Source organism: Aythya ferina (assembly GCF_964211825.1).
Source record: "Aythya ferina genome assembly, chromosome: 4".
NCBI lineage: Eukaryota > Metazoa > Chordata > Aves > Anseriformes > Anatidae > Aythya > Aythya ferina.
The window spans coordinates 57544983-57557041 of record NC_140300.1 but is presented as its reverse complement, the minus strand read 5'-3'; the positions used below and the strand labels follow the sequence as shown (position 1 = coordinate 57557041).

The window sequence follows — 12059 nt, the reverse complement described above, 5'->3', positions numbered from 1 at the left end:
TTAAAACACGATGTTTTTAATCTATGAATTTAACAAACCATAAGAAAAGCTGCTTAAAATGTTAACTATTGAACCATCTGAAATCTATTGTCTAAAGCAGTAAAACAACATTCTTGGAATAATGGTGGTATTGAAGCTGACGAGAGAAATGATAGGGGAAAAACAGTAAAAATATTCCTCAGCTAATGAAGGACCAAACAAGTACTGAAAATTTAAGACAAAGTTTGAAAGTTCCTCTGAAGGAACAATTAAACATTAACAGAAATGTACAAATAACTGTGTAGAGTCAATAAGTTGTGCTCAAACACTCCATAAAATTGCAAACAGTCTCAAACATGATAAACATCATTTCAGAGCACATTTCCCTTGTTCTCAGCTCTCTTCAGATCAAGGTACTAGCCTGTAAATCTGTATCTTAATACTATGCAATTGCCTACTACCCCATGCTTCTGAAAAGTACAGAAGGAGGAAGGAAGAAACAGCCAAATTAATGTATAAAAAATTACAATACAGAATTCTGTCTGGTTTGTTCCTTTTTAGTGGCTTTGACTACAGAAATAATTTCCATGTTACCTACTGTGTTTCATATAGAAAGTTTTTCCAGTTTAATCTCTCTGAACCACCCCTTCTGTTTTGAAAACAAATAGTAGTGTCCATTCTACTTTCTGTTGCATTCTCTTTTACATACCCCTTTAAAGGAGAGAGCCCATGGTTTTTCCACATTATGTCAGATGGACTTTTCCCTAGGACTTCGGTCATTCAGAATTTTCAGAATTCAGTCATTTCAGAACTGCTTTTTGATACACACTCTGAATGACTATCAATTGTAGTCCACTTTAAATAATGCCACCTTGGTGCAGGTGAATTGCACTGTAGACAACTACATTTAAATTAGTGACTATTGTATTTTTCCGGTATGACAAACTTTTTTCATTTTTTACTGACAGCTTGCTAGTTTTCTAATGACAGAAAGCTGATAGTTTGACTATCAACATTCACCGTGCTTTACTATTAGATTTAAGTGCCATCACTAATTGCTGATGAAATGCGTTGACTCTTTCTTTCTGGGCTGGCCACTTCAAGATGCAGCGAGATCTGAACATTCCTCTTCTCAAGCAAAGTGCATGATTCAACTTGTAATCTTGGATGTCATGAAGAAAGACCAATATGATGGAGTCCCGACTTTGTTCAATAGCTTGCTGAACAGCATGATACACCTTAAACCTGAAGCAAAAATAAGACAAAAAATGTATTTTATTTCATGCTGGGGAAAGAAAGGACAAATAATTCTTTTGACAGCTCACATATTAACACATTATACCCTGATTTTATAAACGGATTTTAATGTACATTCGGTGATAAGAAAGTGTTACAACTTATGTTAAATTACTTTTTAACTACAGAAAAAAATTACGATCTAAAAATATAATCTAAATCGTACAGTCTTTTCCTTCCCTTTCAAGATTACTACAAAGAAGTAATGAAAATAGTTGTTTAAAGATAAATAAAAATCATCTTTGTATGCTAGTGATCTCACCAACAAAACTTGTTACTGTGTTTCAAATGTGTAATTTTGGGGAAAGCAATCTACAGAGGTGATATTGACAGAGGTTCAAATATCCATTAGTGTACATGTAGAGCACTTAAGTTTATTAATTTTGTAACTGTTCAAAAATTATGATATACTAAAGTAGAATTTGCATTGAATTTGTAATTAATCTACATAGCAAAAATAAGGATTACCTTGTTAAAAATCTGTTAAGAATTTTGTCCCCTTACATACAGTGTTTTATGTTCTACTCACTTCTTGCACCAGGGATCCTTTAAGAGATGCTCAGTCACAACAAAAATAATCTTCCTGCTCCTTCTTATACTGTTAATTATGGCTTCAAATTCTGATATGCCTGCTTCAAAGTCCCGTTCTTCTAAACAAAACCTAACTTCAAATTGCTTATTTTTTTCCAGAGATATGAAATTCTTTAACACCCAATTCCTGTCGTGTCTTGCATGAATAATGTAAGCATCATAATCATACTCTTCCTGTAGTCTATCAAGTTCTTTAAAACCAAGTATTCGATTTACTGAAATGTTCCAGTAGAAAGCTATCCTCCACCCTTCAAAATGGATGAGAAGAACAATAAAAATGAGTAGCATCACAGCTGTAGTAGTGATCATAAACAGAAGTTTAAATGGAGCACTGTCTTTGCAGGCTGAGCTATCAAAATGCAATACCAAAGTACCATGATACTTAGGCGGAGTGTTGCAAATGTACTGAGACTGCAATCCAGGTATATAAGCTTGAGTCGCATTAAGCCAACTAGCAAACCAAGCAATACTTTCACAGGTGCAATCAAATGGATTGGAATCCATCTCTAGTTTTCTCAAGTTCTTGAAAGCTGAGCCAAACACTTCTTCTTCAACTGAGGTTATTAGATTTTTCTGAAGGTTCAATGAATTCAGAGAGGTTTGGTCATCAAATAAAGTTGCTGGAAGCAGATTCAAATTATTTGATCCTAAATCCAAATATTTTAACTGAAACAGACCCTTGAAAACCTGAACTGGAATCTCATCAAACCCATTTGATTTTAAATTTAGAACATGCAAGTTGGGAAGGTCTTTTAAAAAAAGAACAGGGCCTCCTGGATTTGCATGTTTCCAAAGTCGAGCTAAATTATTGTGCTGCAAATTCAGAATATCAAGTTTGTGAAGTCCATCAAACAAATCTTCCTTTATGTTTGCTATGTTGTTATTGCTGATGTCCAGGACAGTCAAATTTTGTAGAGGATGAAAAGGTGAAGGAGAAATTGCCAGATTACTGCAACCTACCTTCCTTAGCATCAGCATTCTAAGGCTTGGAACGAAAGAGAATGACTCACTTCGCAAAGTCAAGTTTTTGTTATAGGAAAGATAAATATATTGTATGTTATTGAGACCTTTAAACTCATGACCTGTGAGCTCTTGACTAATTTCATTAAGACCAAGATCGAGAATTTTCAGGTGTCCCAAGCAGGAAAATGCTCCACTTTCTATTGTATAGATTCTTGTTTTTGTGAGGTTGAGAACCTGCAAGCTGGAATTAGCAAGTGATAAAAATGTTGTATTAGTTATTCTTTGTAAGTTTATGTTGCAGTTAGAAAGACTCAGGTATTTCAGGTTGTTCAGACCTGTGAACATATTAGTAGTGATTCGTGGAAAATTGTTATTATCCATTAAAAGGTACTCCAGGTGGTATAACCAATGGAAGGAAAAATCTTCAATTTTCCCAGTGAGCGAATTTATCAGATTCAGATGTTTGACGTTGGACAATCCATAAAATGAACGTGAAGATACATGAATAATATTATCCTTCAGGTTTAAGTACTCTAAATTTGAAAGCCACTGAAATGAGTCATCTTCTATCACAAAGAGAGAATTTTTGGAAAGGTTTAAAACTGTAAGATTTGTTCCTTGCAGTCCCTGGAAAGTTGTCTTGTTGATGTATGAAAGCTTCACATGGCTCAGTGAGAGGTTCTGAATTGCTGTGTTTGATAATTCTGTACAAAGTTTCTCTGTGCGATTTTCACCAAGATCAACATTGTTCAGTACAAGGCCAAACAGATTTCCAATTGCACGTAAACATCCTGTGTGAAACTAAAAGAAAAGGAAAAAAAAAATGGCCTAAGCAAGGGGATTACAGAAGATATTTGACCCGCAAAGCCTAAATCTGGGAAGCGTATTCAAGTGAGATCATCAAACAGAATAAAACTCCCAACTTTTTCCACACCTGACTTTAGACAAACTTCTTGGAATACTGTTTCACATGCTAGTGGTTCTAAAATTCTAATATGATTATCATAATTTTGAGTGGTACTATTTTAGAATAAATAAGAGGTTTCTTAGTCAGATGAAAGTTGATTATAATTGTGTATCCAACTAGTGAAAATCTTTTTGCTGCAAGTACCATAGAAATAGAGATAATCTCTTTTAATCTTCCATTTATTGGTTTCTGCTAAGGATACCAATATACTAGAGCAAAAACAGATGTAAAAACAATGATTTAGGCATTCAGTTAAAACAAGAAGAAAACCATCTGAACAAAATCTATATTCATGAACCATGATATTACACACTTCCTTCCATGACATAAATTGCAAGCCTCTGTTATAGTGCTGACCTCTCATTTGATTTCACATGTCAGCTGAATAATTAAATACTCCATTTATCAGTTCAATTCAAATGTATAAGGCTGCTTTTCAGATAGCAGTACTGTAAATTCAGAGCAAGCTAAACTAGCATAAAGTAGCTCTGTCAAAGTCCCATCCACTTATCCACCGGCTGTACACTTGTTGCCAGTATGGATATTCATGTGGTCATATAGGGAACTAGCCTGGCTACAAGATAACCAAGCCAAGAAATCTGTAGAGTTTCCTCAACTGAGCTAGTCTACGGCCTCATTACAGTTTGCACCAGCAACAGGGAGGCATGAAGCCTAGAGGTGAACCAATTTGGAACTGCAACACTAACATTACTCTTTAATGAATTGTGTTTTAACACTGAGAGGGTCAGAAAGAACAAGGTAGAAAGCAGTGAGGTAGGTGGCAGAGCAAAAAATGCCTTTTTTTTTTTTTTTTTAAGTGAAGAGTAAATATACTTCTCTGTAATGATTATTTCTCTGGAGTAGCCCACATGCACAAATGAAATTTCTCTCTGATAACTAGAAAGGGAGACCTAGATTGTTTAATTAGTCTTTCGTAATATCATATTTTCTCCCTGACTTAGAAAGATTTTTTCAGCTGTTCACCTTCAGTTCATACAAAAAAAAAAACAAACCTGCATAGAATGTACATGATGAGGGCTCACAGAGGTAGAATCATAGAATGGCTCAAGTTGGAAGGGACCTTAAAACCATCTGGTTCCAACCCCTCAAATGTTCCAACCCCTGCTAGCTACTCAATCTAGCTCTTGCTTGAGACTTCTGATCTACATGAGAACACCTCTTTCTGATAACAGCATCAGGAAAATAATTGTGTATTACTGTTGAGGGTCAGGAGCAATGCTGTGTATAATAGAATGGTTTTAACTTTGATCCTGGTGGATTCAAATTATATGTATAAAACATAAGCCATACAATCATATGGGATAAGTCAGGATAGTTCAATTTTGTACTTACACCAGTTGAATTTATGTTGAAATACTTCCTACCTCTTTCAGGGGATTTGATGACAAATCAAGACTATTCAATGAAGTGTTGCTAAGAAAACTGAGGTCCTCCTTTTTTAACTCAGTGATTTGATTGCCACACAACACAAGCTCACGGAGGTTCTTCAGCTGCTGTTGCAATCCTAAATTTGCTGACTTCAAGTGATTATGAGTTAGATCCAAAATATTCAAGTTCTGCAGAGAAGATGCAAACAGAATCATAAAAAATATTTTTATGTAATAAAAAAATTGAAATATTGCAGTTGTCTAATTCATGAGAAATTGGTTGCAATACTACAAATAGTACTACCAAAGCTGGCTATAGTCCTTCACACTTAGTCGAGAGTCTGCAGTCCTGTGATGCAAGCCAGTGCATTTTACATAACTGAACTGGAATACTGAGCATGACAGAAATGTACAGCCTTGCCCAAAACCACAGCTGTGCTCATTAGAACACTGTAGGACAATTAGTTCCCACACATTGCCTCTATGTTCTTTTGTCCTTAGGCCCTTCCTTGACCCCCAACCTCATAAATGCCACAGAGAATATTTAACCACATAGGAACTAGCAGGAAAAACAAAGGCAGCTAAAAGCCTTCTTATTCTTTCGGTCTCCGAAGCGCTAGGAGACACTACATTTAGCCTAGGCATCAGTCTTCACAGTCTGAGTGTTTATGCCTTGACCTTGAGAATTTAGGCTAGCTACTGTTTTTAGACCTCATGCAACTCAGACTCCTGACCAGCCATTCCACCTTATGCTTCATCTGCTGCTGCTATTCTTTCAGCACGGATTCTGTATGGAGAGATGCCTTGATGGCATGCAGCAGAGGAAAGGGGAAGGAGAGCGTTGACTCTCAGGGATGGCTGGGACTTCAGTGTGTTCTAACACAAGAAGCCACTAGGCCTTTTCTTTAGAAAAAGGATGAAGAAAGGTTATATGCTGGGTATTTTCAAATGGAAATAGGCAGCTGTTTTGTACACACATACTATAAATTCCTCATATATACTTTATTTACAGGAAAAGGTGCATTTTTAGCTTACCTCCAGGGTCTTGAAAGGATTGTTTTTTACATCTATTATGTTGTATCCTAGATTGAGCTCAGTTAGGTTGGAGCAGGAAGTAAATGCTCCATCAGGGAGCTCATGCAATTGATTATGTTCTAGCACCAAAATTTGCAACAGGGGCAAATTTTTGCACAGTTCTGGTTGCAGTTTAGAGATGATGTTGTATCCTGCATTTAAGTAAACCAGCTTGCTATACTTGGTCAGGTTTGCATGACATAGTTTTTTTAGCTGATTATGAGAAATGTCCAAACCAGTTATATTGTTTGGGAGATCAGAAGGAATTTGAGTCAGTTTTAGGTGACTGCAGTCTGCCATTGTATTTCTGATTTGACATTGTTTTCCAACTGATGCACACAGCAAGCAGACAGACACCAGTCTCAAAGATAAGCTCTTCCAACAAAGAATATCACTTCCCATGGCTTTATCTGCAAAGGCAAAATGAATTTGCATTACAAATTACAGTCATTTTGACACAATTCATACATTATAACTTAACCTGAAGGCTAAGCAAGCCAGGAACAAGAAATCATGTAGTTTTATACGGAGCAAACACTGATTATTTTTACCTATGGAAAAGGTATGTTTAATAATCACTCTTTGCTGGAAATAATTATGTTTAAAAATCTACCAACGGTTTATCTATAATCAGTGCAAATTTTCAATCATTTTCCTTTTTCTGATTAATTTTGGATTGATTTAACAAGCATAAAGTACAATAAATATGACAAATTATGCACAGGCTCTTCAGTGTTAATTATCTATGCTCTGAGCTTTACTACACTTTAATTATTTATAGCTATATGCAGTAAGAATGCCTAATATAAATGCCACTTCTTTATTTTACAATTCTTGCCAGTTTTTGTTTTACAAGCCACTCACACAAAATTCTAACCATCTATTTTTGTTTTGTTGCTTGTCTAACTTTAGTTAGAGCTTTAATAAAAGAAGGAATACCAGGCTATAGAAAGGCAAATGAGAAAGAACAAACTAAACCTATACTGACCTAATAAAAAATAGAAATTAAAAAAAAAAAAAAGTGAGAAGAGCCAAGCTGTAGAGAAAATGCTGTCTATAGATTCAAGGCATTTCAATTTAAAATGTCCTAATAAAGATTCAGTTCCTTGCTGGGCACTGCATGTGGACCTGTCTTGTCCTTTGTGGCTCACTCAGCCTGGCTCTCTGCTCACCTGCCTCTGGCAAGGGAACAGGGGAGGTGAGGGGACAGCACATAACTAAACCTGGCAGTCCTACAGGCAGCTTGACCTGCTACACCTGCAGCTGAACACAGCCCCCTATCCCTCCAGCTGAGGAATATGAAGCACTTGTTCTCCTTCCTCATTCCTCTGCAACCCAGGAGCTGGAAGAGTGCAGGAAACCAAAGGGGGAGCTTGTTTGATGCCTCTAGCCTGCATACTTTTGAGGGTTGTTTTACAGAGATAAGGTAGCTGCCAGGCTCCTCGGTAATTATTGCCAGTTCATCTTTAAAGTTTGAAAGGAGCAAGAAATGCACTATACAAATATAAACCCCGGCTCTTTGGATTACTTCCAGTGAGGCTAACAGGGCTGCCTCCTTGTGCTTGGCCGTTTTCATTGCAGGAAGTCTGGAAACAGCTTTAACTGTTTCATGCTTTGGTTGGGAATCCAGTGAAGTAAAGACACCCCCGCTATCAGCTTTAAAAGACAAGGTTACAGAATAATATTTAAGGGACAGCAGACAGAACCAGAACCATCGATATTATTAGGAAGAATCTTAAAATTGGAGAACTGTAGCAAGGGATCCTCCAGCATCTCGTAGTAAGTGATATTCCCACTCCACCAGTGATTGCTGTTTAACATAAATACCTCCTGCCAGCTGGGGTCCTCACAGCAAGACACAAGCACCCAAGCACACTCTCATTAAGCAAACAGCAAGGGCACCGACTTTGTGCAAGTTCAGAGAAATCTATGACCAGGGAAACTGCCAAACGCCTGAGCAGTGCCTTAGCTTCGCCTCTCTGATACCCATATTTATTACAAATACCTGAAGAACAGCATCAACTTACCACTGTGGGCTTTACCTCCTTCAGTATGGGGGCATCCAGGCACTGCACATGTTCTTCAGTGCATGAAAACCATCAGGAAAGAAGCTGCCCGGAGCCGGAAGGAGAAGTGAAAGCGAAAGTGAAGATGGGCAAGCCTCTGTGCCAGCAGGGCAGCTGCTGCTGGAAGTGCACAGGGGTTTCACAGATGAGCAGCATCACACAACCCAGCAACAATCCTGGCTATTTTCCGTGTCTCTGAAAAAAACCTGAGGACATATCCCAAAAGCAGATATGTTACTGATAGGTTACTGGCATAGGGATATTACTCTTATGTGGAAACAATGCCCCATAAGGGTCCTACAGAGCCAAATAAAGTATGCCTCTTTAAAAAGGGAATGTAAGTGACAGCATAATATATTAATTGTAAGATACAGTAATCAAATATTTTCTATTGCAATAAAATAGGGAAATGATTCCTAAAGTCCAAATAAAAGTTTCAGGTACAGCTTTTAGATGTTTTTCCTTTTAACACAATTTGTGAATTTGCATTTTCCAGGGACCTGCCTATCACTTTTCTGGAAAGAGAGGACTTGTCCAATACATGCATCTGGCTGTGACAAAAGGTCCTGCTGCTTGGGCTACATTGGCATCGGTGCACCTGTGTGTCGCAAATCAGGAGGCTCACAAACCTCTCATTCAAGAAGCCTCTGCAGGGCTCATCCAGCCATATGCTCAGCTCACATTTTCAGGTAGTCCCTGAAGTAGAGTCACTGGAGTAGAGTGAGTAGCCGCAGCACTTGCCTAGAAAAGAGTAAAAGTGGGCCATAATCCTTCCTTCAAAGTGCTTGAAATCACAGCCCAAAGGAAAATGTTAACCCTCCACCTGCCAGCAGCTCTGGGAGGGGAGGGAAACTGTGCTGGCTGCCACCCTGTGTCCTGTTAAATCTGGGACCACTGGCAGCTTGGCAGTGCTGGAGAGCACCGGGAGGCAGAGCAACTGCCTGGTATAAACTAGTACTTATCCTTGGAGTTAGGACACCAAAATGGACACCAGAACCATGCTCCTTTGCAGCTGAGAGGTTCCAAGGCCTGTTTCATTCCCATTTCATAGTTAAATTTTTGTCTTCCATTTTAGCTTGCTGTGGGAAGAATAAATTTGTTCCTTGCTACCCCGTGTGCTTCTGCAGAGATAATTTGATCGTAAATGCAGTCACACTAAATTACTCTGAGGAGGATTTTCCCTCTATGTTTTACAACTCTGCTGCTCTGGAACAGAAGGGATTGCATTGATGGCAAAGAAACAGAATAACAAACAACCTTTGCAGAGCATTATTGTAGCACAGCAATACTGCCAGGTATTTTGCATCCCATTTCCCTCTACACCATACTCTTTGCAAGGTGAAAGCTGCTCTTTGATCTCACCTCTCAGCTGATTCCTGCTCAACACCTCTACCATTTTGCAGCATGATTTGGAAGAACCAGCAACTTACACTGTGCAAGGCAGACTCTAGGGCATACACAGACAGTGCAGGTTCACCAAGTACAGGATTTCTGAGGCAGAGGACAAAAGTTGACACATCTGTGCCTATTTCAGTGATGTGAAATCACATCAGGTTCTCAAGTTTCCATAACTTCACTGTAAATTAAATGGCAGTTGTGTTTTCAAGACCTGTAAAGGACATGGTGAACTCACAGTGAAGGAAAAATTCAAGCAGTCCACCTGTCCAAAGAATAATTTAGGGAAAAAGCAAAGCAAAATTAAGCAATGACCCCATATGGTGGGTGATGAAAGCAACTCACATCAGTTGGCTCTGAATGGCGACAATAGGCAGTGGGGCACAATCCTGGATATGTAGCCATTTCACTTCCAGCTGACCACAGAGAGCAGCCAGCTGCTGCACAGACCCACTTTAAGTTTATTTGGACTCCAGGCACAGAAGGTGGGGACATAGGTGCAGTATCTGATGGAACACTCCCAGAACAAACATGCCACCAAAACTTAGCCTAGAGAAAAAGCAAAAAGGAAAATTACTAATCTTAATCTGGTCTTTAAATACATACAGGTGTTAACACAGTAGCATGTGGCTAGTGGGACTTCAGTGTTTTCATAAACTGAAGTCAGACTGCAAGCATCAGGGGAAGACCCAAAATAACACACAGACAATACCCATGGCTCATGGTAAAAGCTCCATATATTGTGGTTGGGTATAGAAAGAAGTGAAAGAGGTCTGGAAGCGAGCCAAGCTACCAGGAGTAAGCAAGCAGGAAAGAGCAGAGAGCTGAACAGTTAAGATCTGAGGCAAGGCTTGACAAGGGACATCCTTCAGCTTTGAGGAAAACTGATGAGAGGACAGTGGGGCAGATAAAGCAAGCTTCTATCTACCTCTAAGGAAAGAAGAATAGATGTTTTTCTGCCACTGTTCTTAGACAAATTCAGTTGTGTTGCTGAAGAATCTAATAGGTCAGGTGCCTTTTGAGTGCAATGGTTCCTTTCAGGCTGCTCACTCATCACTGTTAATTTAGCAGTGACTGGTGGTAAAAATTGATTTTTTCCATTAGCTTTTTGTGGGTGCAGAAGTGGAAAAGCATACCTGAGGGCTGACGTGCAGATCAATGTTAAAGCAGACTATATGCTTATTTTAGTGTTCTCCCAAACTTCTGGGTACTGCCAAAGACAGGAGAATGTTTCCACAAATTTCTTTTTTCCCTAGCTGAAGATGTTGCCTGGGCGGGTGGCTTAAAACTCAGGCCATAGTTTGGATTTTAAGCTACCCAGTGGGCAACAATAAACAGGCTGAACTATTCATCACTTGGAAGTTACCTGAAAAACACCACTGGACACAGATAAATTCTGCAGCAGTTGCTCATCAACTCTGAGAGCAGTCATAACACTTTCCTGATGTGCTGCAATGACTAGAGATCATCTGTACCTCCACAATAAATCACATTTACTGCAGGACAAGCTGCAATTTACTTTTCAACCAGAGAATCCTAATCCCAGACAAACCTGGAATTGCTTCCAGGTTAACATTTTAGTCTGGATTAGCAAAGGTAGAAATGTTTCACTTTTTGTTTGTTTGTTTGTTTTGTTTTGTTTGGATTTTTTGTTTGTTTGTTTGTTTTGTTTTTAAAGAGTTGTCAATATTTCATGTTTGCACCACTGGATTTTTTTTTTTAATATATATATTTTACAATGAAATGTTTTAACTTTTTAGATACTAAAATATTAAAGAGATTTGTATTTGGAATTTGCGTGCATTCCCATGTTGTAGAAAAAAATATAGCAATTTCTGGCTCTAAGAATTCCCCAGTGAAGATGGCAACCTTCCTAAAATCTTGTTCTTATCCAGCTCTACCAATTAAGCATGCACATCAAATATTTCTAATTTGCAATAATTTCTATTTCTCGGGATTTTCTCACAGCATTTAATAATTTGGTTTCAGAATCTCTTCCTTTTTCAATGTTCCCCCTTTTTTCTGGCAGATTTTCATGTTTGTGTTCACAGTGTAACTTCACAATGTAACCTCTCAGAAATATTTCCCCACTAAAGGTTATACCTTTAAAGGCTATGTGACCTCTAGCTTCTAAAGTTAAACTGTATTTAAAAGAATCACAGCTGTATTTGACCTTTCCATTTAATAAAATCTGTATTCAGTTATATCCAGAACCTTTTTGAATTGTACCTTTCCCTCAATATTACTGTGTTCTGAAAGCCCTAGAAGCCCAGATTCACTAAAAGCTCAAAGCAGTAAGATGCGCAAGCCAGGAATAATAAGTGAATAATAAGTGAATGA

The 12059-nt window shown here is 38.2% G+C and overlaps 1 protein-coding gene and 1 long non-coding RNA gene across 4 annotated transcripts; one reads left to right on the top strand and one right to left on the bottom strand.

Moving 5' to 3' along the window:
* Window positions 1-9065, bottom strand: TLR3 (toll like receptor 3). Of its 3 annotated transcripts, none has more exons than XM_084517147.1 (6): window positions 8954-9065; window positions 8286-8530; window positions 6220-6668; window positions 5182-5373; window positions 1805-3630; window positions 1-1224 (listed from the first exon to the last, which is right to left on the bottom strand). In XM_084517147.1, the coding sequence occupies exons 3-6, from the start codon at window positions 6658-6660 to the stop codon at window positions 996-998; spliced, it is 2688 nt and encodes an 895-aa protein (XP_084373273.1). In that variant the 5' UTR covers window positions 6661-6668; window positions 8286-8530; window positions 8954-9065; the 3' UTR covers window positions 1-995. The 3 variants fall into 3 exon arrangements, 2 of the variants coding, with proteins under 2 accessions (XP_084373273.1, XP_084373274.1); XR_014692389.1 differs by having other exon boundaries at window positions 1089-1224; window positions 1744-3630; XM_084517148.1 differs by lacking the exon at window positions 8954-9065 and having other exon boundaries at window positions 8286-8647.
* LOC311435763 lies at window positions 7767-9393 on the top strand. Its single transcript, XR_014692390.1, has 2 exons — window positions 7767-8037; window positions 8821-9393. It is a non-coding gene; the product is annotated as an uncharacterized lncRNA (long non-coding RNA).
* Window positions 9394-12059: the final 2666 nt, after the last annotated feature.